Genomic DNA, 26,399 nt, shown 5'->3' with positions numbered 1-26,399 from the left:
GATCCACTCCAGTGAGTGACCTGAGCTCAGGAATGAAGCGTGGTGAGGGGCTGGAACAGGCTGCCCAGAGAGGGGGTGGATTCCCCGTCCCTGGGGGTGTTCAAGGCCAGGTTGGATGGGGCCCTGGGCAGCCTTGTGTAGCTCCAGGCCTGGAGGTTGGTGTCCCTGCCTGTGGCAGGGGGGTTGGAGCTCTGTGACCCTTGGGGTCCCTTCAACCCAGACCATTCTATGATTCTATGATTCATTCTATGGCTGATTGATCCTATCCCATAGGGCTTTACATTTACTCACCCCCAAGTCTTCAGTGCAGCATGGCAGCACGTTTAAGGAGTGTGGCAGGGCCCCCTACACTGGCAGCCTCCACCAGGCAATCGACGCCGGCCCCTGCTGCTGTGATTTGATCTGTGGTCCTACTGGCAGGTGTAAATGCAGGGTGAGAGGGCTTCTGCTCAGTCTCATACAGCTCCTTATGGTGGCCTCTGGGAGACGAGCCCTGAATCTTCCTGAGCTCTCTGAGGTATTTCTTCTCCTCTCAGTTTTGTACCCGTCCATGGTCTTGCTCCTACACAGAACCCCAGAATTCCTCCATGAGCAGATTTCTTTTCCCACCCAAGTTGCCTCTCTCAGGAAATCACGGAGGGGATGAAGGGGTAAGGATTGTGTCCTGGATGTAACTGGTGTGTATGAGAGAAATGTATTTGCAAATGTGCTGAATGTGAGTACATCTGGGGCTTGCTATCAACTCAGTGACAGACAGCTGGGGCTTGTCTAGCCTCAAGAAGAGAAGGCTTGGTGGTAGTTAATGTGTATAAATACCTGAAGGGAGGATGTAAAGAGGATGATGGACAAAAGGCAGTGGGAACACACTGAACAGAAGCTTCTGTCTGAACATAAGGAAAGAGGTTTTAATTTTGAGGATGCCTGAGCACTGCAACAGGTGACACAAAGAGGTTGTGGAGTCTCCATCCGTGGAAACAATTGAAAGCTGCCTGAACACAGTCCTGGGCAACCAGCTCCAGCTGACTCTGCTTGTCAGGGGCTTGGGCCAGATGACCTCCAGGGGCTCCTTTCAATCTCAACAGTTTTGTGACTCTGTGCTTCTATCATCTTTTCTAGATACAAACATACCTGTGAAAACAGCCTCATAGTTCTTTACTAATCCCCTAAATCCAAGGGATAGTTTCATTTTACCATTCTCTCTGAGCACTCTCAGAATTGAAAACTTCAGGCTTTACAAGGCTTTACACAGCAGCACTTCCTATTTAGTCTTCAGTCAACTATTTTAATCTTCACAACTTTTTCATGGTTTTTCATTAAATGAAGCAAAAGGAGTAGAACAAGAGTTCCTTAATCTCCCATAACCATAAAGCTCCATAGCTGCCTGTTCTTGAAGTCAAAGAGAAATTAGTTATACAGACATGAATCTGCAAGAACCTGGAATAACACTTGGTCTGATGAGTGGTGTGTCAAAGCAGCATCTCTAATGTAATTTTTTTTACTGACAGACCAGAAATTACTTCAGATACTGAAACAGGAACAGCTAGGAACTGCAATATCATATAAGTGTCTAGAATGGCTAAACATATTTAATAATCAGGGAAAAAAAAAACCCAACCACCAGGTTTTCATTATATGTTTTACTGAATTACTTTCACAGAACACTTTCTCATACAGATATTACAAGATTTAACTGTTGATATCTAGTAATCCCTTGAGGAGTTTACATGAAACACCAATTAGAGTTAATTGCTTCTATTTGCCAGGGCAATAGAAATTGTTGTGCTTTATCTGATTTGTGTATAAACAATGTAAGCAATGCAAAGATAACTGAGATACCATATCAAATCTGGCAGATAAGAATAATGTTACTTTTATAAAAATAGACCCAAAACCAATGGGATTCTGAGCCTTGCAGTGCTTAAGATAATAGGTACTAAATAAGCGGCCCTCTCACTAGAGGAAGTGTCTGCAGCAGTGAAAAAATATGATTGTACATTTTTGATGTGTTTAAATAACCTGGGGGGGTCTTTGAAAAGCACCAGGGGAAAAAAAATAAATAAATCTGGAGTATACTGCACATTTACAAGTGATTTTTCTTTCCTAATTGCTGATTAGGATCAGAAAATACAGCATATTAATTGATTAAGACTGCTTCGTTTATCTTCAGGTCATACAGGATTTTGAATGTCTGTTCTTGGGGTTATGTTTATAATTGTGGATGTACAAATGTTGGTGATACTTTTAATGCATCAACATTTTTAGTATAAAGAGGGAACATTTGTTAATATCCTACGTGATGTGAAAAGTTGCCCATCTTCTAAGCTGGAAGATGCCTATACTTATATGGTCAGAACTGCTGATTATTGTTCTTTTTTACAGCCTAAAACACTTGTAGTCTTGACTAAGCTAAACTAAGTTCCATCCTTCCTTCAATACATGTCATGTTTGTAAACCTCCAGTTTTCCTTACTATCCCGTGCATAATCCTCACTTTATCTACCTGTGTCTTGACCAACAAAGTATTCTAGTCAACTCTCTAAATGCAAAGTAAAGTTGAATGATTGCACAATATTCCTGCTTTCCTGCCGTGAGGGTGTGTCTTATTGCATGTAGCTACTTGTGGTTTTCTCTTCTGAATTTAAATTCTGATCTAGAATTTGCAGACCTCCCTAGCCTGGGGTTATCTGTAGCTTTGCAAACATACTTTTCATTCCACCATCTACCAGTCTTCTCAGGAAAATACTGAACAGAAGGACCAGAAAGTGTCAAGGAGAAGACAGAGTGTGGCACCACCAGGCATCAGGACCCACAGGCAATCCTTAGAGCATGACTTTTCAGAGCGAAGCCACTGACTGTAGAAACACTGTGGGATTAGCAACAGCTCTTTTCTCTCCTCAGATGCTCACTGTTGATCACCCTGGCTCAGAATGTGTAAGTCTCAAAGTGCAGGGCCTGGAGCTCATCCCAGGCTGAAGTCACATATTCTGTCCTGTTTCCTTCAAGTCTATTCAGGTCTTGAACGCAAGGAGTCCCTTGGTTCTCTCATTCAGGGCTCAAACCCAGAAGCAGTTCTGAGTTATCTTGAAATCTGCTCAGAACATCTATAACTTCAGTATCAGCCTGGCTATTTCTTTGCTTTGCAATTTTTATAGTTGCCTTTTTTATTATTATCCCTTAGAAATAGCTGGGAAAATCTTTATTCCATTAACACTTGCTGGACTACCACTACCACCACAGAGAAGCTGGCATGCCAAAGCTTCTAATGCCAATACCTATGTGTATGTTCTTTTTCCTATTAAATAAAAGGTAATTCCCAATACTTTGCCCTCAGTGAAAGAGCAATGAAACAAATTATCTTTCCTCTAAGAGCTTGAAACACAATGGAGTAGCTAATGTAGGGTAGCCTATCAGTAAAGGTAAGTAGCATAAGGATACCCTTAGTATACCAAGTGAATTAGTATGATTTGTTCTATGAAAACCCACTGAAATTACTCAAATCTTGGGACTACTTACCTGCCCAACAGTAAAACTATTGTTCCTTTGTTTAGTCCACACACAGCAAAACACAAAAAGTAACACTGAATTTGGAATTAAAGGTGGGGGGAAGGTTGCAAGAGAGGACACAAAAAAGGTTGCAACACATCACCCCAGCAGTACTGTCATTAGGGAGGGAATACACATCCCTAGTCTATTCCTGCTAATGAGGCTGTGTCATGAAAAGTAAGGACTCTGCTGTGGTGCTCCCAGTAACAGTTCTTCTTGGGTCATCAAGATTGGTTGTGAGAAAATAGAGATTAAACTGGAGGAGGATTTTAATGCTACTGCTCAGAGGTGGCAAGCTGCCTCTGGACAGTGTCAGGCAACGTTTGCTGGATGCAACAACTATGGTTTGTTCCCACTGCCTGGAAGTCAGATGTAGAATAGATCCATGACAGCAAAGAGACTTGGTGCAAACTAAGACTTAGATTCCTTTGGGGATACGTTTGTTTTGCTAGATGGCTTTGTACACTGTTCTGTCAACCTGTGTCAACCAAAATAATTATTTGCCAAAGCTAAAAGGAACTGAGATTTTAATGTCTTATTGATAATACAGCACACAGTGTCCCCAAGACAAGCTGGACACTTCATCAGTAAGGACAAGAAAACCAGCAGAAAATTTTGATATGCTGAGAAAACCCTGTAGACATTTGTAACATAACACATTAGCTGATGTTCCTTAAGTGGTCGGTTGCTCCCTTTGAGTAGAGGACCCAAGGCAAGCCTAACTCTGCTAAACTTTTGGTCTAGGAAGCACACCTGGTCACACAGAATTTTTGAACATGAAATGCAGATACATCAGAGACCTTGAACTACTATGCCACACAGGCTATGGATATGGTGTGGCTAGCTTCCACAGGGGACAGGATGGGATAGCAACCCAGAAATAGGTGTTCTTCCACCCTCAGAACCTGTACTAACCTGAGGCTTTCTTCATGAAATTTGTCATTGTCCCTTTGCTGGAAAAGAACATGATCCCACTGCAGAGAGATGGCAAACCCAAACTTGTTGGTAGCAGCTTCCAGCACCTTAATCTGGTTTACACTGTGCTGGAGTCTCCCTTAGCACTGACCAAAGTGGTGACATTAATTATATTTAGGAAACACATACTAATGTACTGAGTTAAATTACTTTTAAAGAGTTATATCAAATTGATACCCCGTGTGTTGTACTAATAACTTTTGGATAACTCTAATCTAGTTGGAGGGGAACCATTTATCCAAGAAGATTGTGGTCTGGTCTTTTACCACGAGTGAAAAGTTTCCTCATCCCAAGGTTACAAAATATTTTGTTGGCACTTTGTTGACATTTTTCTTCTTTTCACTGCACAAATCTACATGAAAGAGAAAACACTGGCATTTCATTTAAAAAAAAAAAAGGAATTGAGGCGAAATGTTAAAGAACTTACTTTACTGCCTCATTGAATTAAACAATAATACCTGGGTTTTTTTTTCTCTCCCTACTTTTAAATATTTGTATTTAGCAAGAGTGTCTCTTATTTATGAAGAAACCCAGAATTAAGTGAGTATTAACCATTGTTTTCAGCTGTTAATGTGTCTGTCAGACACAGATAAGGCTGCTCCAGCGTGGGAACCTCTGTGCCATTGTGTCCCTGTGTCCCTAACAGCGACCAGAGCGAATTGCTGCTTCATGTGGCAGCAACTCCACCTTGTTTCTCTCAAGGTTAGACTTTTTAATCCGGTTTTTTTGACGAAATGATTTTATCTTCTCTCGTAACGTGGAAAACGTTGCGCTCTCCTCTTCGTTTCGCTGTCATTGGAGCTCATGCGGCTTTTCAAACTCCCTTTGCCACTGTCCCGCGTTAACGTGTAGCAGGTGGTGTAGAGCTGTGGGTTACCCTGGCTGCTCTGGCGGGTGGGGTAGCGCTCCCACAGCCTCCTCCCTCTGCTCAAGCCACGGAAGGAACGCGCGGGGAAGAGGGGTAAGACGTCGCCCCGCCGCGTTTGGAAACGGCGCGGCGGGCTCGTCCCGCTGCCGGAGCCCAGCTCCGTCCCCGGCTGCTCTCGCCCCGGCTCGGCTCGCCCCGCGCAGTCCCGGCTGCCCTCGGCAGGTGGCCCCGGCGCCCCGTCGGCTGCGGCCGGGAGCGCGGGGAGCGGCGCTGCCCGGGTGGCGGGTCCCGGCCGGCGCGGCTGGGCTCGGCGCTGCCCCGGTGAGCGCCGGGGGACCGGCCCGGGGGACCCCGCGGGAGGAGTACCGGGGGCGGGGGGAGGCAGGGAGGGATGGGCAGCGGACGTGGGCGCGGGGAGATGGAGCCTGCCCGAGGGAGAGGGCGCGCAGGGTTTGCTGAGACCTTCCCTGTCCCCGCTTAGGGAGGAGGCGGCGTTGCGCAGCCGAGGTGCCGCCTTTGCCCCACGGTTGTCCCGGCGGGGCAGCGCCGTGTGCCCCCGCAGCGCCGTGGTCTCCTCCCCCGCCCGCGGAGACGCGAGGGGCAGAGCGGCAGCGGGCGGCAGAAGATGCTGCGGCTCCCGGTAGCCTTCCAGTTGCTGCTGGTGCTGGTGCTGTGCAGCCAGGGCACAGAGAGGTGTCCTGCCGCCTTCTGCGAGTGTTCCGACGGGGACGACTACAAAGTTATTTGCAGGGGCATCCACTTCATTCCCAGCCTTCCGGAGGACACGCAGACCCTGTGAGTACCTTTGGGTGATTTAGGGGAGACTCGGGACAGCTGTGAGCGTTCGTACTTTGCACGCAGGAGATGCTCTGAGCTAATCATAGAATCACAGGGGCTGGAAGGGACCTGGAGAGCTCCTGGGGTCCAACCCCCCTGCCAAAGCAGCTCCCCAGCTCATATTGCACAGGGCGGCGTCCAGATGGGGCTGGAATCTCTCCAGAGAAGGAGACTCCACACCCCCTGGGCAGCCTGTCCCAGGGCTCCCTCACCCTCACTGGGGAAAAGTTCTTCCCCATGTTGCTGTGGAACTCCCTGTGCTCCAACTTGCAGCCATTGCCCCTTGTCCTGTCCCCACAGACACTGAAAAGGGGCTGCCCATTCCCCCTGCATCCCCTGCTTCAGATATTGATAAACATTAATAAGGTCCCCGTTTAATGCTCTGTGATGTGAGAGAGGGAGGGAGGTGTGTGGGGGGGGGAGAAGTGCTGTAGTTTACCTGGGCAGTACATGTGGCAGGAATGACAGTGTGCAGACACTGTGTGTTTCAGGGAGAGGTGGGAAAAGTGACTCTCAAACCTCAAATGGAAATGTTGGAAGAGATTGTTGTCCTATGGGCCTTTCTGAGTTGAATATGGGAAAGTTAACTATTGGGTTGCTGTGGGCAAGCTGAGCAGGAGGCTGGAATCTGTGTGGCATGTGCCCAGGGAGTGAGGGGAAGGAAGGATAGATCAAACACAGCTTTGTAATTAAAAAAAGAAAAAAAAGGAATTGGACATGCCACCTCATAAACAGTTCTGTGAAAGCTCCAGTGCACTTTCAGCTTCCCTGCCAAAACCCAACAAAAAGAATCCATGGGAACTGAGAATCCCAGTATACCGTCTGGGAGATGAAGTACTTCAGATAAACAAAAGTGTGGAGGATGGGATAGAGCAGCAAATTTGGAGCTCCAATTCAATTACCTAAACCCAAATGTTTAGTGCTTCTACAGGCACCAGAGTATCTGGGTTCCTGTTGCCAGTCCAGAGGAGTGTCCTGTGTCATGTCCCTGTCAGCCCCATAGAGACGTTGTCACATAAGTTCTCTGACACTGAAATGGCACCAGTCAGCTGGAACTAAGCAGGAGGATCACTTCTAGCTTTTACTTTGTCTCATAAGGCACAAAATGTTTCTGGTCTCCAAGAGAAGGTTCATTTACAAGTAGGTTACTTTCAAAGGAAGTAAACCCAAACTTAGTCGATTTCATTGCAAGACAAGAACAGGTTGGTTTATGTCTTGATAATGATTCTTGGGACTTTATTTGAAAATATGAGCCATGAAGTTCTTTGAGTGTATTTGGATGGATGTCTTAAGATTTTGTAACAACTGAAAGTAAAGGCAACAAATTGATTAGAGAAAAAAATCTGTTATTTCCTTTAGTTATTTTTGCCTTTACTTTTTTATTATTATTACTAGACTGCAGTGTCTCAGTTGATCTGATTTGCAATTATATAGGTTTTGGTTTGGTTATTATACTTTTGTGGATGTGGTTTGAAATTGCAGTAATGTGACTGTGTAGCATGTGGTACCTTCCTTGAAATCCACAGTGAAGAGGTAGAAAATAAAACAGTTTCAGGAGAAACATGCCATTTAAAATAGTTAATGGAAACAATGAGATCACATAATGGAACTGGATCCTTTCCTTGAAAAATGCTGGTATGGTGGCTGGAAAGTACCTCTCCACATACAGCTTCACAAATGAAGAACTGTGGAGGATGGGGTTCTAGTGTTTTAAACGCCTGTTTAAAAGACAAAAACACTTAGTTAAAAATCTTATAGACAAAGTACTTAACAAAACCAATTGGGAAATATTTGTACGTTCATTTTGGGTGTACTTTAATCATCTGTACCAATTAGGGTGACCCTTACAAACTTCCCAGGGAGTGTGCTCCCTACCATTGTCATTATAAGGCACGAAAAAAATCCAGGTAATGACAACAGTGATTTTATAGTGTTTGGTAGAAACATGCATTGTATAGTCTATCTGATTTGAAAATAAAGGGGAAACTCTTCTAAAGAGGTAAGGAGAACAGCTTTTTTAACAAAAACAAAATAATCTTTATTTTAATTTGCAGTTTTCTCTCTGGATGAGGTGTGTGTATTTTTCTTCTGTATTGTTATTTGAAGTACTGAAGTCTGAAGGACTGTATCTGTAGTCCCTTGCTCTTGGCAAATGACAATCTTTCTTTCCCTCCATATGCTAAATGGGAGTCAGAACAGTTGCTGGTGTCTGAGTTTTCATTCAGAGGGCTTCACAGGCTTCAGACTGACCTAACTGCATGTGGAGAGTAAAACACCACCAGGCTTTTCCTGAGAGACTGTAAGATGGATGCCTCTGCTTCTGTCTCGTTCTGCATCCTTACACCTGGCAACAGCTTTGAATCAAAGACAAAAGATTCCAAAAGAATTGACGTTTCTGTTGGCTTCAAGAACAAGTGCACACTTCTGCTGAAGCATGTTGGTGTGTGTATCTGCACGTTACACATCAAAACCCTCTGATTTCAACCCAAATCCGGCAAATTTGTTACTTTAGATCAAGTAACTTTGCTCCTTGGTGGTTCTGCATGAACTTCACGTTTTCCAATTTGAAACTTCCTTATGTGGATACGCAGTTTGGTGGGGTTTGTGAGGCTGGTAGCTCCAGGAACACTTTGCCAGCTTTCGGACATGATGAGCTCTCTTCAAGTGTACAGGATCTTGAAACTCCAATTAAAGCTTCATCCCGATTGTTCAGTGGGGACTGTTCTGATTTCTCTGCCCTACTTTAAGAGAGTAGTGTAAGGCTTTTGTAAACAAGACATCCTTATAAGAAATTGCAAAAAAATATATATATAAATAAATAAAAGCTTATTTCCAAACTCTTTTAGTGGAAACGTGTCCTGAACTTCAGCCAGGGAAATGTGTTTGTTTTAAGCCCATTTTAATGCATTCATCCAAATATCATTAGTGTAGGTGCTTATCCAGAATGGCTGAGTGCACATATACTCTTCTTGGAGATGCTTTTTTTTCAGCACAAGATTTTTTTTCCTGTTTTTTTTTTTAATTTTCATTTCTTTTTCCACAGACTAAACAAAATAAGTTGAAAGGAAAAGGGTTTGTGTAGTACAGGCACAGCTGGTTGCCTGTAGTTAAGGATGCTCTGGGTAGGAAAGCAGTTCTAAGTGGTATTGAAATGCAGGACTAAAATATGAAATTTGGTATCAGTAATTTTGTCACATCTATAATATGTTCATGCCTCTCTTTGCAGACCTGACACCTGGCCTGATCTGGTGCCATTCTACCCTCACCTGACCTCCTTTTCTTCCACTTATCCTTGACTCCAGTCCTTCTTCATGCTGTGGCAGTGGCACTCTGTGCACGGTACTGAGGGGGTCCCTGTCCCAACCCCTTGTCTGGCAGTGCTCTTCTGCTTTTCCACAGTGTTGGAACAGGGCATGGTTGGTGCTACAACATGTTGTCCTCCCCCCAGCAGCTGCATACACAGCATTTTCAGATCCATGTTATGTCCCTTAATCCTGCTGACAATATTCTCATCTCCCCCTTATACCTTCTGTCACAAATGAACACTAGTGACCCGTGTTTCCTCCCACAAATGTTACCTAAAGCAGCCCCATCCATTGCCTAAACCCCATATATATATATGACTAGGGAGAAAGCAGCATCTCCTGAGTTCGTTCAGCTCTGTAAGTGCTGAGTGTTTGTTCCCTGCAGAATGGATAAGGGCAGAGCCCTCCCTGCTTTTCAATTTTTTGTTTTTTTTAAGGGGTGCTAATAAGGTTTCTGTCCTGTTCCCAGGTGCTATTTCCACATCACCATAATGAAATCCAGGTGAAATTGCACACGAGGTTGTCAGAGAGGGACAGTGGAACTGGCAGATCAGTACAGTCTCTAGGAATATGCTCTTTACATGAGGTATTAAGCTATGATTCTGCATCCACAAAGATGATCAGAGGGCTGGAGCAGCTCCCCTATGAAGAGAGGCTGGGGGAGCTGGGCTGAGTCAGCCTGGAGAAGAGAAGGCTGTGGGGGGACCTCACTGCAGCCTCCCAGTACCTGAAGGGAGCAGAGGAACAGGAGGGGAATCAGCTCTTTAAAAGGGTAGACAATGGCAGGACAAGGGGGATGGACTAAACTAAAGGAAGGAAGGGTTAGATTAGATATTATGGGGTAGTTCTTTACAGAGAGAGTGGTGAGGGGCTGGAACAGGCTGCCCAGAGAGGGGGTGGATGCCCCATCCCTGGGGGTGTTCAAGGCCAGGTTGGATGGGGCCCTGGGCAGCCTTGTGTAGCTCCAGGCCTGGAGGTTGGTGTCCCTGCCTGTGGCAGGGGGTTGGAGCTCTGTGACCCTTGGGGTCCCTTCCAACCCATGCCAGTCTGTGATTCTATGATTCTATGATCTGCTGCAGGATCTTTGCTATGGGTAGGATACTTCATTTTTGTTAAATACAAGGTAGCTCACCCTTCAAGGGCAAGGAGCCCTGACACCTGGATGTTTACTCTGCTGGTAAGAGTGAGCACGTGGATACTGGGATAACAAGATGTGGTGAATCAGCTCGTCCCTTTAGTTCCCCATGCTGTTATCAGCTTCTTATAAAAGAAATATGGAAACTGTTTAACATATTTTACACATTTACAATGTGGTATTTAGAGCTAGCAATGGCATCTTGAATATCCATAAATACTTCTGGATAAAAGTATTTTTGAGAACTGGAGAACAAAATGCGTAGAGTCTTTAAGAGTTTTACCTGGAGTGACTGCATCACTGGGATCTGAAAAGACATTTTTAATAAGCTTAATGTGTAGTTTAGGGCATTTTGAGTTCACAGAATAGGCAAGTAAAACTGAAGGAGATTATGTCTCTATGTTGAAAATAAATTAAACTGACCTACAATATTTCCCCCCCAAGATCTTATTTTTTAGGAATTGTCTGAAATTCAGAGATGTTCTGACTTCAGGTAATTCTATCATGATTTTTCATTATTTCAGAATTAACTATGGAGTATTGAAAATCCATTTTCATAAATAACCATGCAACATAAGCACATAATTATTATCCCTATTTTAATGATGAAGTACTGAGAGTCTGAAAGAACAGAAAAAACACTGTCATGGTTAAACAGACAACTCAAGGAAGCTATTAGGGCATCCTTCAGAAAATGGGAGTCATGCCCAAATGAGGAAATCTTTGGAAACTCAAAAGTAATACAATACAAAAATATTTTAAGAGAAACTTGTACTATCATAAAAACTCAGTATAGTCTTTAAAAAAAAAAAAAAGAGGGATGCTAATAAGGTTTCTATCCTGTTCCCAGGTGCTATTTGGAAAGAAAATCTGGAAAACTTCTATCAAACAAAAATGTCAGTATAAAGCTGGTTTTGAAAGAAATTTTAAAATTGAATAGTATTAAATTCCTTGAGCCAGAGGGAACTTGTGCAGGAGTTTGAAAGACATTAAAATGTGGAATTGCTGCATTATCTACTGTAATATGTAACTTACTGTTTAAACAGCCATCTTGGCAGAGGAATGGAAGGTCACACAAGCATAGCATAATTCTTTTAAAAATGAGATTTAGGGAATACCTTGGGAAGAAAATGCTGGTAAGTCTGTTTTCTTTGGAAGACTGTGGAAAAAAAAGGAAGGAATCAATCTGACTTTCATAAAGGGAAAACTTGCCTCCCAAATATATATGCTAGTCTTTTAAATTAATCAAAAATATGTGAATCTATTGATTTCTGAAGTCACCTTTAAAAACAAAAAACCAGCAAGGACCTTAGGAAAGATCTGAGACAAATTAGCTGTTTGCCATAGGAAAGCAAGCTGGTTTATGGATTGACAGGAGGTTTAAGCAAGGAGAAGAAAAGGTAGCAACAAACTCTTAATTTTCAGAATGCAGGGAATTCATCAGAGGGCAATTTACTTGGAACTATGACCTGGAACCGACTGCTTCTTCTTTAGGCTATTCCTAGTTTCTTTTAGTCTGGGTGTTGTAGTAAAGCACACATAGATAGGCTGTGATCGTGGTGAGAGATTGATACGTGCTGGTTTTATATCGTGCTGTTGCTCCTCAATAGCCTGCCACCACCTGTTACTGCTAGCTGAAAGAGAAAGACCTTACTGTTCCCTTTGGGTGAGGCTAGTTGCCCTCAGAGCGAGCAGGAATTGCACAGACCCATTGCAGGGAGACTGAAACCCGGTACGGGTTTGGATTCATCAAGGTTGGTATCACAGCTTCTTGCCCACATCTTTTAGAGACTGGACTAATGTAATCTTAATTACATTGTAAGAAATATTTGGGTTGGGAATGGTTTATCATCTACTGCCATGTAACTGTAGCAAAAAGAGTGAGTTTGCTTTCAACAGCTCTTTAACTCACTGTCAACAGGCACATGGTAAAATCATATTATAACATCAGGTTGGAAGGGACCTCAAAGATCACCCAGTTACACACACACACACACAGATACACACCATGGGCAGGGACACCCTCCACTAGAGCAGGTTGCCCAAAGCCCCATCCAACTTGGCCTTGAACACCGCCAGGGAGGGGGCAGCCACAGCTTCTCTGGGCAACCTGTGCCAGTGTCTCACCACCCTCAGAATGAAGAATTTCTTCCTAATAACTCATCTAAATCTACCCTCTTTCAGTTTAAACCCATTACCCCATGTCCTATCAGTATCACCTCCTTCTGGTCATGCTGGTTTTGATGCAGCCCAGGTTATGGGTAGCACAACACAATGCTAGGTGCTTGTTTGAGAACTTCACTTGTTTACTCTTCTTAGGAAGTTGTGTAGGCATAGTTTTGAAGGTTGGTATGGCTTGTGGGAACGTCTAGTCTGACATTCCAGGTGATAAAAAGCATAAAACCTCCCAATAGGTATAATTAATTAGAGCTCCTTCTCCTTTCTTATTGTTTGGGTTTAGAAAAATCATATATTGTTCGTTTAAAAATAATATTAAAAAGAATCCCATAAAATGTTAACAACTTGTTCAAATGCTCCATCATCCTGGCTTTTTGTCTGTGTTTGCAGCTACTGCTGTGTGGTACAAAGTAGGGAAGTGTATTTAGGCATTGAATTTATGCACTTTGAATTGCCACTCTGGAGTGAATTGCCACTCTCTGCATTGACTCAAGAAATTCAGGCTTCTAATTTTGATCCTCTGAACTGCACATAAGAAAAGTGCCAGAACTATCCTGGAGTAAATGATTGGGATAAATACTTCCTCTCCCAAGATGAAATCCGGGCAACTGTAGCTTTATGCCACTGGATTTTGTGGCGTCTTTACCTGTCAGACCAAAGAACCCCACATTCTCACAGCCAGCATGATCAAATGGCTCCTTTTTGTTTTGATAAATTGAACCATCTTCCACTCTAAGGCACATCTTTCCATAGTGTATTTAAACCTGTGATTCCTTTCTGAACTGTCTCCAACATTTCTACCACCTTCTTAAACTATCAGCATTAAAATTGAACTACCCATATGCTTTATTAAATGTTTTTGGGCATAGAGCTCCAATAGGTTATTTTTTTCCTGCAAAAACATTAAATTATTTCTAGCTGCTGAAGAATTACATTAGCAAAAATTCCACCGTTTAATTTAATAGATTTAATTGAGGTATAGAGTGAGTTTTCAGCTAAATAAGAAACAATTCTTTTATTAGTCTACAGCAGTGACATTAACAACATAAGAATAGGCAGGCTGACTGAAATGAAGGACCCACTTTGCCAAGTACTCCGTATCTGAGAGGGACTGCAGGCAGACTGGAAGGGTAAGAACAGACCGAGCACATGTAATACTCCCTGAACACTTTCCCAGCTTCTCACCTTTTTCAGTTGAAGGAATTTCCTGAGCCTGTTCATAAATATGGTTTTAAATTCTCAGTGGGTCTCCCTTTCAGTTGCACATCCAATTTTGCCTTGAGCCTGTATCAGGTTGTTGTATCCACAATGTCTTTTGACAAGGAATTTCACAGGTCTGCTTCCTGTTGCATGAAGAAACACTTTCCCTTTGGTTTTGGTGGATTTGTGTCTTGGTTTGGTGGTTTGGTTTGGGGTTTTTTTTTTAAATTGCTGAACTTCATATATCTGGCATTTTCCTCTTGTTTTTGAAGGAGTAATCAATCAATCCCATCTTCTCCCTGTCCTTTCTGATGTGTAGAATGTCTCCGTTCAGCCATTCCTCAGCTGAGTCCCAGGCTGCCCAGTACTTTCTGTGGGAACTCTTCCATAACTTTGATCATCCTTCTTGCTTTCTTTGTATTTCTTCAGTTTCTACGTAAATATTCTCCACCACATGACAATACCAGTACAAATCCTATATTTCTACAGTGACCAAAGTATGTTAACTATTCCTTTCCTAGTATTTTCTAATAATTTGATTTTTGTTTTATTTTACTCTAATAAACACTGAATCCGTGTTTCCATGGGTCTAATGCCAAGACTTAACATAATGCCAAGATCTGCTCCTGAGTGAAAACGAACCTGCAATTTTCAACACATATCAATGTGTGATTTTCCTTTTGTGTATCATTTGCATCTATTGACACCAAATTTCATTTACCAGTTTATTTTCCAGCCACTCAGTCCTGTCAGAGCCTTGTGAAGTTCTTCACGGTCAGCTCTCAGCGTTGCTACCTTAGTAACTTCCTACCATGAGTAAACTTTCTTACCTTACTGTTCACCCCTCTTTTCCAGGTCATTTATGAATGTATATTAAAAAGCCTAAGTTCTTATCCAGATCCATCAGCAGAGGGGTGGCAGCAGGGACAGGGAGGGGATTGTCCCTCTCTACTCTGCCCTAGTGAGGCCCCAGCTGGAGTCCTGTGTCCAGAGCTGGGGCCACCAATACAAGAAATATGTGGGGCTGTTGGAGAGGGGTCAGAGGAGCCACGAAGATGATCAGAGGGCTGGAGCAGCTCCCCTACGGAGAGAGGCTGGGGGAGCTGGGCTGGTTCAGCCTGGAGAAGAGAAGGCTGGGGGGGGACCTCATTGCAGCCTCCCAGTCCCTGAAGGGAGCAGAGAAACAGGAGGGGAATCAGCTTGTTAAAAGGGTGGACAATGGCAGGACAAGGGGGATGATTTAAAGCTAAAGGAAGGAAGGTCTAGATTAGATATTAGGGGGGAGTTTTTTACAGAGAGAGTGGTGAGGGGCTGGAACAGGCTGCCCAGAGAGGGGGTGGGTGCCCCATCCCTGGGGGTGTTCAAGGCCAGGTTGGATGGGGCCCTGGGCAACCTTGTGTAGCTCCAGGCCTGGAGGTTGGTGTCCCTGCCTGTGGCAGGGGGGTTGGAGCCCTATGATCCTTGGGGTCCCTTCCAACCCATGCCAGCCTATGATTCTATGATTCCCTGTGGAATTTCATTTGCTCTTCTTTTTTTTTTTTCCCTATTTTGAACCAATAATTTATTTGGTGTCTATTTATCCAAACTTTCACAACCTTGGAAATGAGCTAGACTGGGGTTTTTTGGGGGTTTTTGTTTGTTTGCTTGGTAAGAACTATTTTTCTCCTCCCTCAGGAGGAGATAATCTCATAAACTTCCTTTTAATATGTAAAATCCTTACATAAACATTTATACCTGCTGGAAAATAACAGCAAAAACTATTTCTGAAGGAAGATCTAATTAAAGATACAAATAAATGTATTGCCTTAGAAACTGCTGAATGTGCTCTCTTTGATCAGCCTCAAAACTTAGATCTATTTACTTGCATATTACTAGCCTTATCACCATGTTGTAGTACCATGTTCACTCTCCTTGGCAGTTTATCTAAGAATCTAAACCTGAAGTGTTGTACAGTCTGGGATGCCAGCTGGTACACCAGTGCTTTTGTTACTGGTAGTAAAAATGTCATGGATGCTCATCAGGTTTCCATATCAGCGTTGTTGTCTTGCACTGAGGAGTTTAGATAACCTGACAGGCAAAAAAAAGTCTTTCAAAAGCTGCCACTGGATTTTCAGTACTGGATCCCCTTTTTAATGAGGCTACATTTTAAATGTCCATTTACATACCAGCTGCCCTTCTCATACTTGCCTGTACTTAACTTGCATTGTCATCACCAGAAGTCAACTCCAGCCCATTCCTTACATTCCTCAAATAGGAGAAATTGAGCAAATTACATTTGTAACTTCGTTCATTGACTGTATTACTGTCATTTTTGGACCAAAACTCTATCTGTGGACATCATACAAGGACAGGACATAAATGGTTCTTGCCTCCAAAGGTAAGGTAGGACTGCAGGCAGATACAGACAAATACAGGCATCTATAAGGCAGTAGACAGCTGTATATTTACATACATAATATATACGTATTTCTGGAATGGGGCTGTGTTTTTCCCCTAAGGTAGAGCACTGCCATCATTGTAATGTATAAATGAAAGACATTTAAGTTAAGCAAATATAAACCCAAAATTACTGTGTATGTTTTCAGTAGAAATTCAAGCAGTTTTGAAGTAACTTCTGGTGTAGTTATATTTCTAAAAGGCCTTTGGTGAATCTTAAGTTTTAGGATGAACGTTGCTCTAAATTTCCCTCTGTGCTCTTAATGTTTGTCATATGTCCAAAAAATTAGGTTTCAGAGATCTTTCTGAATGCTAAAGTATCTCTGACTGTTTATAAAGGCCTCTGAGGTTTTTAAAGCCTGTTTCCTTTCTGTCATACATGATCTCAGACTTTTGTTGTCTCACCAAACCAGATGTTGCTTCTTTGTTCAAATGTAATAGTAGTAAATTTCTTAATTTACATTTTAAATATAAAGAAAATATAAACTAAAGCATGCTGTTCTATAATCCCTGCTCAGCTAGTCAGATTCCAATCAAATTACCTCCTTATTCACAAATAAACATCCAAAGATTTCTTTAAAGGGACGGGATTCAAGTAGCGACCGACCGAAACATTTTCAGAGTCTGGGAGGATGGCCTCTGTACTGCAAACACTTTTCAACCTGCAGGTCTGATTCAGAGAGAAATCAAGAAAAGGAACAAAAAAAAAAGTTGAAAAAATACTGTAATCATATGTAAGTGGCCAGAAAGAAAGGCTATGTAGAAAAAGAATTCTATTTTGGTGAAAATGCTGAAGGTTCTTCTCTTGGGCATCTATGGTAGCAACTTCTCCTCTTGACCACCAGAAAAAAGCTGATGCTCAGAGCTTTGGTTTTGCAATCAGTATAGATACACATGTTCAGAATTGTATCAGGAACAACCCTTTTGTTCTGGGCTACACGAATTTCAAAATTTCCATCAGGATGGTCCCAGCTTCAGCTGAACTCGTGGTCATGTTCAGGTTAGATAAGAGATCTGAAGAAGCCCTTGCATAATTTTTTTCTTTGTAACTCAGTTTGCCCACTAAGAAGGAACAGAACTATTTTTCTAATAGCTGTGCTATGCTCTAGACTTTATTTTTTTATAACCTTTGTTCACTGTCTTGTTGCAACAGGGACTTCCCTTTTCCCAGCTTGCATCAGTCCTTGTGGAGGAAGGGAGAGGAAATTCCCCACTTGGAGAAGTTCTCTAGGAAAGTTGTATTTCAGATAGCCTTAGTTCATAGTACCATTGCTGGAAACTCCTTAATGAAATGTGTGTGGAGAAAAGTGCATTTTTTAACATGGAGTCTTTGAAATTATTTTGGTTGAGCATTTCTTTTCTGACTAACTGGTCTGAGTTGAGAGCAGATTACTCCATTAGTTCCTGGGAGAGGAGTGTGTGTACATACTCCTGGAAATGTCCTGGAGCATCAAGATTTAACAGTACTGGGTCATAAAGGTCCATCTCACCCAAGATCCTATCCTAACTATTGACCAGAAGCAGATACCCAGGGCACAGGGTATGAAAAGTCTTATATACAAGAATCAAATCAGGAGAACTGGAGTTTTGCTGAAGCTGAAACTGGCAAAGGATAAGATGGGTACACAAAAGGAAAACCAAGGACACTATGGGTCCACTGCTCAGGGGGACAAGGGACCTGATGACAAAGGATATGGAAAAGACCTCGATGCCTTCTTTGAACTGGGTTGTTTGGTTTTATTTCATCTGCTCCCAGACCTCCTAGGTCCCTTTGCCTAGCAGCAGAGCCGGAGGAAATGGAGCGTTACCTGCAGGTCAAGAGATACTAAAGCAACACCAAAGTGTTCTGGACATACAGAAATCTGTGGGATCAGGTGGGATGCACCTAAGAGTGATGAGGGAGCTGGTCAATGCCATGGTGAGGCCACTCTATCATCTTTGAAAGGTCACGGTGATCAAGGGAGGTTGATGATGTCTGAAAAAGGCAAACATCACCTTTATCATCCTTTAAGGCAAACAGGGGGATCTGGGGGAAACACAGGCTCCTGGCTGCGACATAGTTTTTTTCTGTCTACAAGTCATTCTGTACCTTTGAACATCCTTTTGCAGGTGCTATATACATGAACAGTGGCCAAAAAAAATCTTTATTTTGTTCTATATCTCTATTTTATTAATTCCTAACATTCAGTTTGCCTTTTTGACCTCTGCTGAGCAGCTGGCAGCAATTATGGGCACTTAGTGGTCCTCTGATTAGAAACAATAGTTGCCAGCAATTACAGCCTGTTCTTACTCTCTTTCTCTGTAGGAAGTGAACCTCTTCTGACTGCTGTTTTCTGAGATTTTCGTGGTCCCATTTGAACTTTCTTTGCGGCCATTTATAGACTCTCAGCTTAGTATTTCAGAAACACAGCTCTTGGCTGCTGTATCCGGAGTAAGTACCTGCTCCTCCAGTGCGGATGGATGGATGGATGGATGGATGGATGGATGGATGGATGGATGGATGGATGGATGGATGGATGGTTAGTTAGCAGAGGCACCACATACTGCCCAGAACTGGTTAACCACAATAAATCACTGTGGTCTTCAAAGAACATCTAGGTGTGAGCTGAGATCAATGAGACCTATATAATTGATCATACTCCAAGTGTGCCAGTGTTTTTAGGAAAGTAGTATTTTTAGTAGTAGTTGCAATATTTTTAGTAGTAGGAAGAAAAAATCTAGACATGAAATACTCTTCCACCCGAAGGAGACTCTCTTAGATGCCAGAGCTAAAAGGCAAAACCAGAAGAGAAGTCTGCACTATTTTTACAGAAAATTAGAAGGTTGCAATGCTGAAGACATTAAGCAGAGAAATCTGGGTATCCAATGAAGAGTATAGAAGAAAGAGAAAATGAAGTAAGAGGCATAAGAGGTCAGGTTGGTCCTACTACCTGTGGCTGAAAGATTTAGAAGAGTTTTCCTATTGTGCCATCAAGGCAGTTTAACTCTTTCCTGGGTTATACATAGTTGCACAGTTAACATGCTAGGTAATAGTGTTAAGGTTTCATTTCAATTACCTTTACTGGTTCTTCAATCTCTGTGTTTAACTATCTCCTTACCTGTGAGAGAAAATAGGTCAAACTTTCTGTGTTGTGTGACTCAACCTTTTTCTAAAGATCGCCCTTTAAAATGGTGTTTTTCTTTACATGGGGATATACTGGAGGTGATTGCTGTATATTTTGATACCTTCTGGTTTATTTCAAAACAGGTCAAAAAGATTTCCATAAAATTACTCTACAATGCTTTCAGACCACACTTTTTTTGAGATCAAGAGAGAACTAGTCTTACTTTAGCTTATGTCAGCAGGTTCAAATTGTAGTGAATTTCTGTAGATGCTATTACTGCTTCTACTTGAGTCAGTAGCGTTGGATTTCACAAAACCTGGGTATCTTTGGGTAAGGTATTAGGGCACTGTCTGTATTGCAGAGTCTTGAATAGAATAGAAGCTGTTGACATAAAATATTTCTGAGGTATTTTTTGCAGATGGGACCCTTTTTAATTCTTGAGTAAATGAAGATACTTTTTCTACTCTCTGAAATGTTGGGTACCATTTAAGAGATGCCTAAGTGTGGCTAACAAGCTACTTTACTACTAGATGCTTCACAACAACATCTGTTAATTGGTTTAGGCTCTTTGATGTGTTTCCTGTGAACATGATGGTACGTAAGGGCTTGTCCTGGTTTAACCTGGAAGGCAGCTAAAACAGCCATGTAGATGTTTGCTCACTTCCCCACCACAGGGAAAGAATCAGAAAGAAAACTCATCAGTTGAGGTAGAGTTTAATAGGACAGGAAAGGAAGATAATGATAACAACAATGACAACAACAGCAATTCATACAAAGCAAGTGATGCAGAGCACAATTTGTCACCACCCAGAGCTGATGCTCAGCTAGTTCCTGACCTGCCACGCCTCCCAGGCAAACCCCTACTTGAATACTGAGCATGATGCTGTACAGTATGGAACATCCCTTTGGATCAGCTGCTCTGGCTGTGTCCTCTCCCTTCTCATTGGCAGACCAGTTTGAGAAGCTGAAAAGTCCTTGACTGCTTGGCAGCAGCTGAAATGTCAATGTGTAATCAATGTGGTTCTCATTCTAAACCCCAAACACAGCACTGTACCAGCTGCTGGGAAGAAAATTTAAGTCTATGCCAGCTGAAGCCAGGACAGCTCAGCCCAGCAGAATACAAAAGCACCTTTGAAGTGTTTGAGGAACTGAGATTGTACTGCATAGTACCCATCCCTGTTTTGGCAGAGCAGCATTTGACAGTAGCCTATCTATATTACATGTGAAATTATCCCATCACAGTTGGTGATGAAGGCAGATAATTTAGACTTTTTTAAACCACTTTCTAAAATGGTTCAGTTTTCCAAATGCAATCACCTTTTTTAGACTGCTTTGGGTTTCTGTAAACCCACGTTATGGAGAATACCAAATATTTATTGATTTTGCAAATATATACAAAGCCTGTAGGAGTCAAATATGCAAGAAGTCGCCTTCTTAATTGATACTGACAGAAAACACACTGTTAAAAGGGTTTTGCAAAATGCTGTGTAAACATTTGCCTGGCAGTTACAGTATTTTGTAGCACTGAAATTTTTCTTTCCTTTTACAGTTATCAGTAAACTCCATTTCTCAGTCCAGGAGAAGCCTGTTGTGCCCTTCTCAAGTGTAATGGGTTGGAATTTAATGGCAAAAGAAAACACCATAACAAAAACTGGCTGCAGCAGCAATTCAAGATTCAGTGGACTGTAACACTTAGAGAACCAGTCTGTTCAATGACTGTCGAAATCCTCTCCTCAAGTAGAGTCTTTAAACTCTTGTCTGAAACCTCTTTTTGCTACTAAGAAGATCAAAACTAGTCATCTCCACTGACAAGGAGTAGATAAAAATGAGTTTCTCCTGCTATGTCACTGTTGTCTGTTGTGACATTGTGCAGTACCCTCATTTCTTCTTATAGTATCTACACCAGAACTATTTGCAGTGCCTCTGCTTAGAATCATAGAATCATAGACTGGCATGGGTTGGAAGGCACCCCAAGGATCCCAGAGCTCCAACCCCCCTGCCACAGGCAGGGACACCAACCTCCAGGCCTGGAGCTACACAAGGTTGCCCAGGGCCCCATCCAACCTGACCTTGAACACCTCCAGGGACGGGGCACCCACCCCCTCTCTGGGCAGCCCCTTCCAGCCCCTCACCACTCTCTCTGTAAAAAACTTCCCCCTAATACCTAATCTAAACCCTCCTCCCTTTACTTTTAATCCATTAATCTACTAACTAAATCGTGCAGTATCCTCATTTCTTCTTAGCATCTACACTAGAAGTAATTGCAGTGCCTCTGCTTTGCTGTGGAGCAAGCTATGTGTATAGTGAAAGCAGGCAGGTTCAGCTTCATGCTCACGTCTCCTGGGAGTGGGAGCAGCTTTTTGTTTTGCCTTTGTACAGTCCCCAGCACTAGCTGGTTTTGTCACCAGTGTCACAGCACTGCGTGGTGTGACACAGGAATTTCAACTGTCACAAACATACCAGAATGCTATTGATACGATGACTGATAACTAATGGGGGGAGAAAAATGTGTTTAATGTTAAAAAATACTATTATGGCCTTCAGTAGTCTCCCTGATCCACTGGTGTCACTCATGCACGTTCTTCATCTGGTCCCCTCATTGGATTGTTGTGTGTGTGTACAGTGAAGCAGGATATAGTTTGTGAACAACTTTGCAAATCCCCAGAATAGGGTTTTTTTTTCTATGAATCACCATTGTGATTATGAACAAAACGTTTCACTTAACTGAAAAGACAATACATACTGATTTCTTGGCCCTAGTGTAGGTCCACATGCAGGATTATTCCACCTCACCAGCATGTTTACAGAAGTCATACAGTGCCTTTTGAAACACAACATGTAGGTAATTGTAATAACGTGTCACATTTGTGGGAGATTTTTAAAGTACAGATTGCTGTAAAATGCAGTGTTTTGGAAGCATTTTACATTGCAGTCTGTGCATACCATTATTTAAGTGCTTACCTGAAAGACAATTGATATTTTAATGGATTTGGTGATTATAACAGTGTTTGTTAGAAAAGTAATTTGTTGTTTTAAGAAAGCTCAAATCTGGTTTTGGCTTCAGAAACAGTTAAATCCTTTTAAAATAATAAAAAAAAAACCCTCAGTGCTGTTCAGAAAATGAACTAATTGCAACTAAAACTTTTCTTTTAAAAAAGTCTAGCCCTTATGATAACCCACGGAATATACAGATTGTGCCAGAAGTCAAGTGGCCAATGAATATGCTGTATGTCTGTGTTTGATATTTACATGAGATATCTCATCATGTACTTAACTTGGCTTCTACTTTATTTGATGCAAACCCAGCAGACATACACTGGGTTTGCAGGTACCCATTGTATCATGAAGCATATTAATAATTTCCTTTGAGGAATGTGAACAATATCTTGAACTGACATGAACTGAAAATTTCAAAGGTAGCTCCCAGTTTTGTTCAGAACTCATTTTCTGGGTATGTGTGTAGGGCTTGGAAACAAATTTCCCCAAACAAAGCAGTTACTGATTTTTAGAGTATTTTGTTTGGAGTTGTTTGGGGTTTTTTTAGTTCAAATATTTCACTTAGTAATTTATTGTCTTTTCAACTATATTGTCTATTCAAATTTGCCTGGAATAAGGAGAAAATATTTAAAACAGTTGACTTGTAGTTTTAGTGTTTATACATAAAGGCAGAAATCAATGGAAAAACATTCTGTCCTTCAAATGTTAAACAAAAATGCTTTACAAAGACCTTACCACTATGCAGGGCAGTTGTGTGTATTTTTTATCAAAACCTGTTTTAATTTGGCATAAAGTGACTTCTCATAATTGTAAATCCCAATAATTTCTGTTAATTTTTTTTAAACTGTATTGCACTTTGATGTTTTTTTTCTGGGAGAATGTTCTGTATTTGAAAAATTTGAGAAACGGAGAGCAGGTGATTTGATGATATATCCAAATGAGGATTTTACTGAGCCACATATTTAGAATGCGACATTAAAATTAGCTGTTACCTCTTGCCATTTCTCAGGGCATTCATCTGTGTCACTGCAAGGGTGTTATTTTAATTACATCTTTTGCAGAAATGTATCAATGCACATTGAAGCGTTACCTGTGCTGTGATGCTCTTACTGTGACTCCCTGGCAATACCTGGGTTGTGTGCATGTTGTGTGCATGTGTTGTAATGTAAGTGTTCCTTACATCACTGCAGGCTTTTTATTGCAATTTGAAAATGACTCTAACGCAACCTTTGGGCACCTGTCAGTGTGTTGCTGTGGCTGATAGAGAGAGCCAAGGGGATCCTGGGGGCATGAGGAGGAGTGTGGGCAGCAGGTCACAGGAGGGGATCCTCCCCCTCTGCTCTGCCCTGGTCAGGCCCCACCTGGAGTGTTGTGTCCAGTTCTGGGCTCCCTGGGATCAAACAGACAGGGATCTCCTGGAGAGAGTCCAGAGGAGGGACAGAGATGCTGAAGGGCCTGGAGCATCTCCCCTGTGAGGAAAGGCTGAGTGAGCTGGGGCTGTTCAGCCTGGAGAAAAGAAGACTAAGGGGGGACCTTATGAATGTTTATCAATATCTGAAGGATGGGATGCAGGGGGAATGGGCAGCCCCTTTTCAGTGTCTGTGGGGACAGGACAAGGGGCAATGGCTGCAGGTTGGAGCACAGGGAGTTCCACACCAACATGGGGAAGAACTTTTCCCCAGTGAGGGTGAGGGAGCCCTGGGACAGGCTGCCCAGGGGGTGTGGAGTCTCCTTCTCTGGAGAGATTCCAGCCCCGTCTGGACGCCGCCCTGTGCAATATGAGCTGGGGAGCTGCTTTGGCAGGGGGGTTGGACCCCATGAGCTCTCCAGGTCCCTTCCAACCCCTGAGATTCAAGTAGCTGCGTGAGGCTTCTAGCAAATTCCGAAGAGGTTTCCTCCTGTTAGTTACCTGGCCACGCGAGTCCTTCCGTCCCTCGCACCGTCGGTACTACTGGCAGTAGCCACTAGGTGGTAATCGTCTTCTGGTAAGCTCAGCATGTGTGTGTCTGTGTCAGATGCCTTCCTGCAGCTGTTTCTGCACCGCTGACAGGACACCAGGCGTTTGTTTCAGAACAATAATCTAATTTTTCTTAACGCTTGTTTAACTCGTGATTGGCTTTCTTGAGTATAAGAAGCTAGAAGGTAATGTGTCAATGATTGTTTGCCTAGCTATTATCTTAACTATCATATTTATTTCTCCAATACAAAAGCTGGAAGGTCATTGCTTGTCATAACTTTATCAGAAAGATTAGATTATTATGTAAAATTCTGACTTTGTTTCACATATGGTCCTTTTTTTTCCCCTTCCTTTTATTTGTGGAGAATATTTCATTGACATACTTGTAGCTATTGTTGCTAATAATCCAAATTATGAATCATGTCATTTTAATCTGAAAGTCTTTGGATGAGCCCTATTCATTCATCATGTTTTGTAGACAGATGTTTAAAAACGTGTTTGAATGAAGTGGCTAAGGATGCAAAGTATGTATTCACTGCCCTAATGTGGCTTACTGAAGTAACACCACAGACACTGCTGAGGATGTTATTCAAATCATGTATATATGGTTAGACAGAGATTTCTTAATATAGAAACCATGAAGCAGTTTATATTTGAGGAGAATGTTGGTTTCAGGTGAATTGCTCACTATTTTCCTTCAGGTCCCTCCTGCTAAAAGATCATGTCCTCTCAGCACTGGCATGGGCAGCTTAGGTGCTTTGTGCTTCCTTCCCTGGGGCTTCGATGTGGCTGTAGGGATTGCAGCAGGCAGGCTGCAGCAGAGCCAGAAGGGTTCCCTCTCTGCCAGGTACTGGGACGTGAGGTCAGGTCCCTTGTCACAGAGGATTTCTGCCAGCCTAGGTGCACCAGCGTTCCATGAGAGAGGATGGTGTTACCATCAAGGTCCAGGGAGTATATTTGATGTCCAAGAGATAGAAAAGAAGAAGACAGAACCATCAAGCCTTGAACACATCCAGAGACGTGGTTTTCAGACTTGTATGCCAGGTGCAGTTCTTTGGGAGGCTGCTGTGCAATGAGAGGATCAGGTGTGAAGAAGAAGTGTGAGATTGTGCTAAAATCTACTGTATGTCATCAATGGCACTTTAAACCAAGCCCTACATTGTGCAGCTTCCTCCCCAGAGCAGCTTTTGAACTACAATGCAGCAGGAATGTGGAATCAATCCAATAGACATTATAATAAATAGTTTAAGCCAACAGCTTACTATGTGTTGTTAGGCAAATGTTTCCATCTGCATTACAGGATGTATTTTGGGGGATGGGGGAGTGTGTCTCATTGCTTGATTAAATAAATGCAGGAGGTTGAAAAATGGGTTGTTTTTTGTTGGAGGGACTCAGACATGCAAAGTTTAATGGTATCAAAGAACTGTTCTACGTTGAGAAATCAAGTTACCTGTAAGAGTGTGTGAAAGAGTGTCTGCTCCCTAAGATTGATCAAGGACCTTCTCAGATGGGATACTAAGGAATAGGGAGGCAATAAACAAAGCATACAAAGATGCAGACCTCACAGAGAAACAGCAATGACAAGAAACCAGCCTGGTCAGTGAGGGCTATCAAGAAACTCCAGCCATCACTTCAAAGAGGGGCCAGTCTGGACTTCACAGCTGATAAGGATGCAGACCTGGTCCTGGCTATTGGGCTGAGGGATTGGTGCAATTATGCAAACTGATGAGGTGATGTGCAGGGGCAAGGAATCAAAGGGAGAATGAACAGAAAGGCATAGAAAAGAGGTCTCTTACATGTGAAATGGGACTGGTCAGTACATTTGACTGAGCCCTGTGACTGGTCACTGCAGCCTGTCCTATCTT

General features: G+C 42.6%; 1 protein-coding gene across 3 annotated transcripts in view; it reads left to right on the top strand.

Moving 5' to 3' along the window:
• Nucleotides 1-6,010: 6,010 nt before the first annotated feature.
• The window catches only part of TSHR (thyroid stimulating hormone receptor), a gene marked incomplete at both ends in the record, with an annotated part of 57,297 nt that continues 36,908 nt past the window's right edge, over nucleotides 6,011-26,399 (top strand). For all 3 annotated transcript variants that reach the window (XM_084263298.1, XM_084263297.1, XM_084263296.1), the window contains one exon: nucleotides 6,011-6,180. In XM_084263298.1, the coding sequence (XP_084119424.1) occupies nucleotides 6,011-6,180 (170 nt within the window). The remainder of the gene's footprint in view (nucleotides 6,181-26,399) is intronic.

The sequence above is a fragment of the Gallinula chloropus genome (genome assembly GCF_964237585.1).
Source record: "Gallinula chloropus genome assembly, chromosome: 4".
Classification (NCBI taxonomy): domain Eukaryota; kingdom Metazoa; phylum Chordata; class Aves; order Gruiformes; family Rallidae; genus Gallinula; species Gallinula chloropus.
This window is presented reverse-complemented; position numbering and strand designations above follow the sequence as displayed.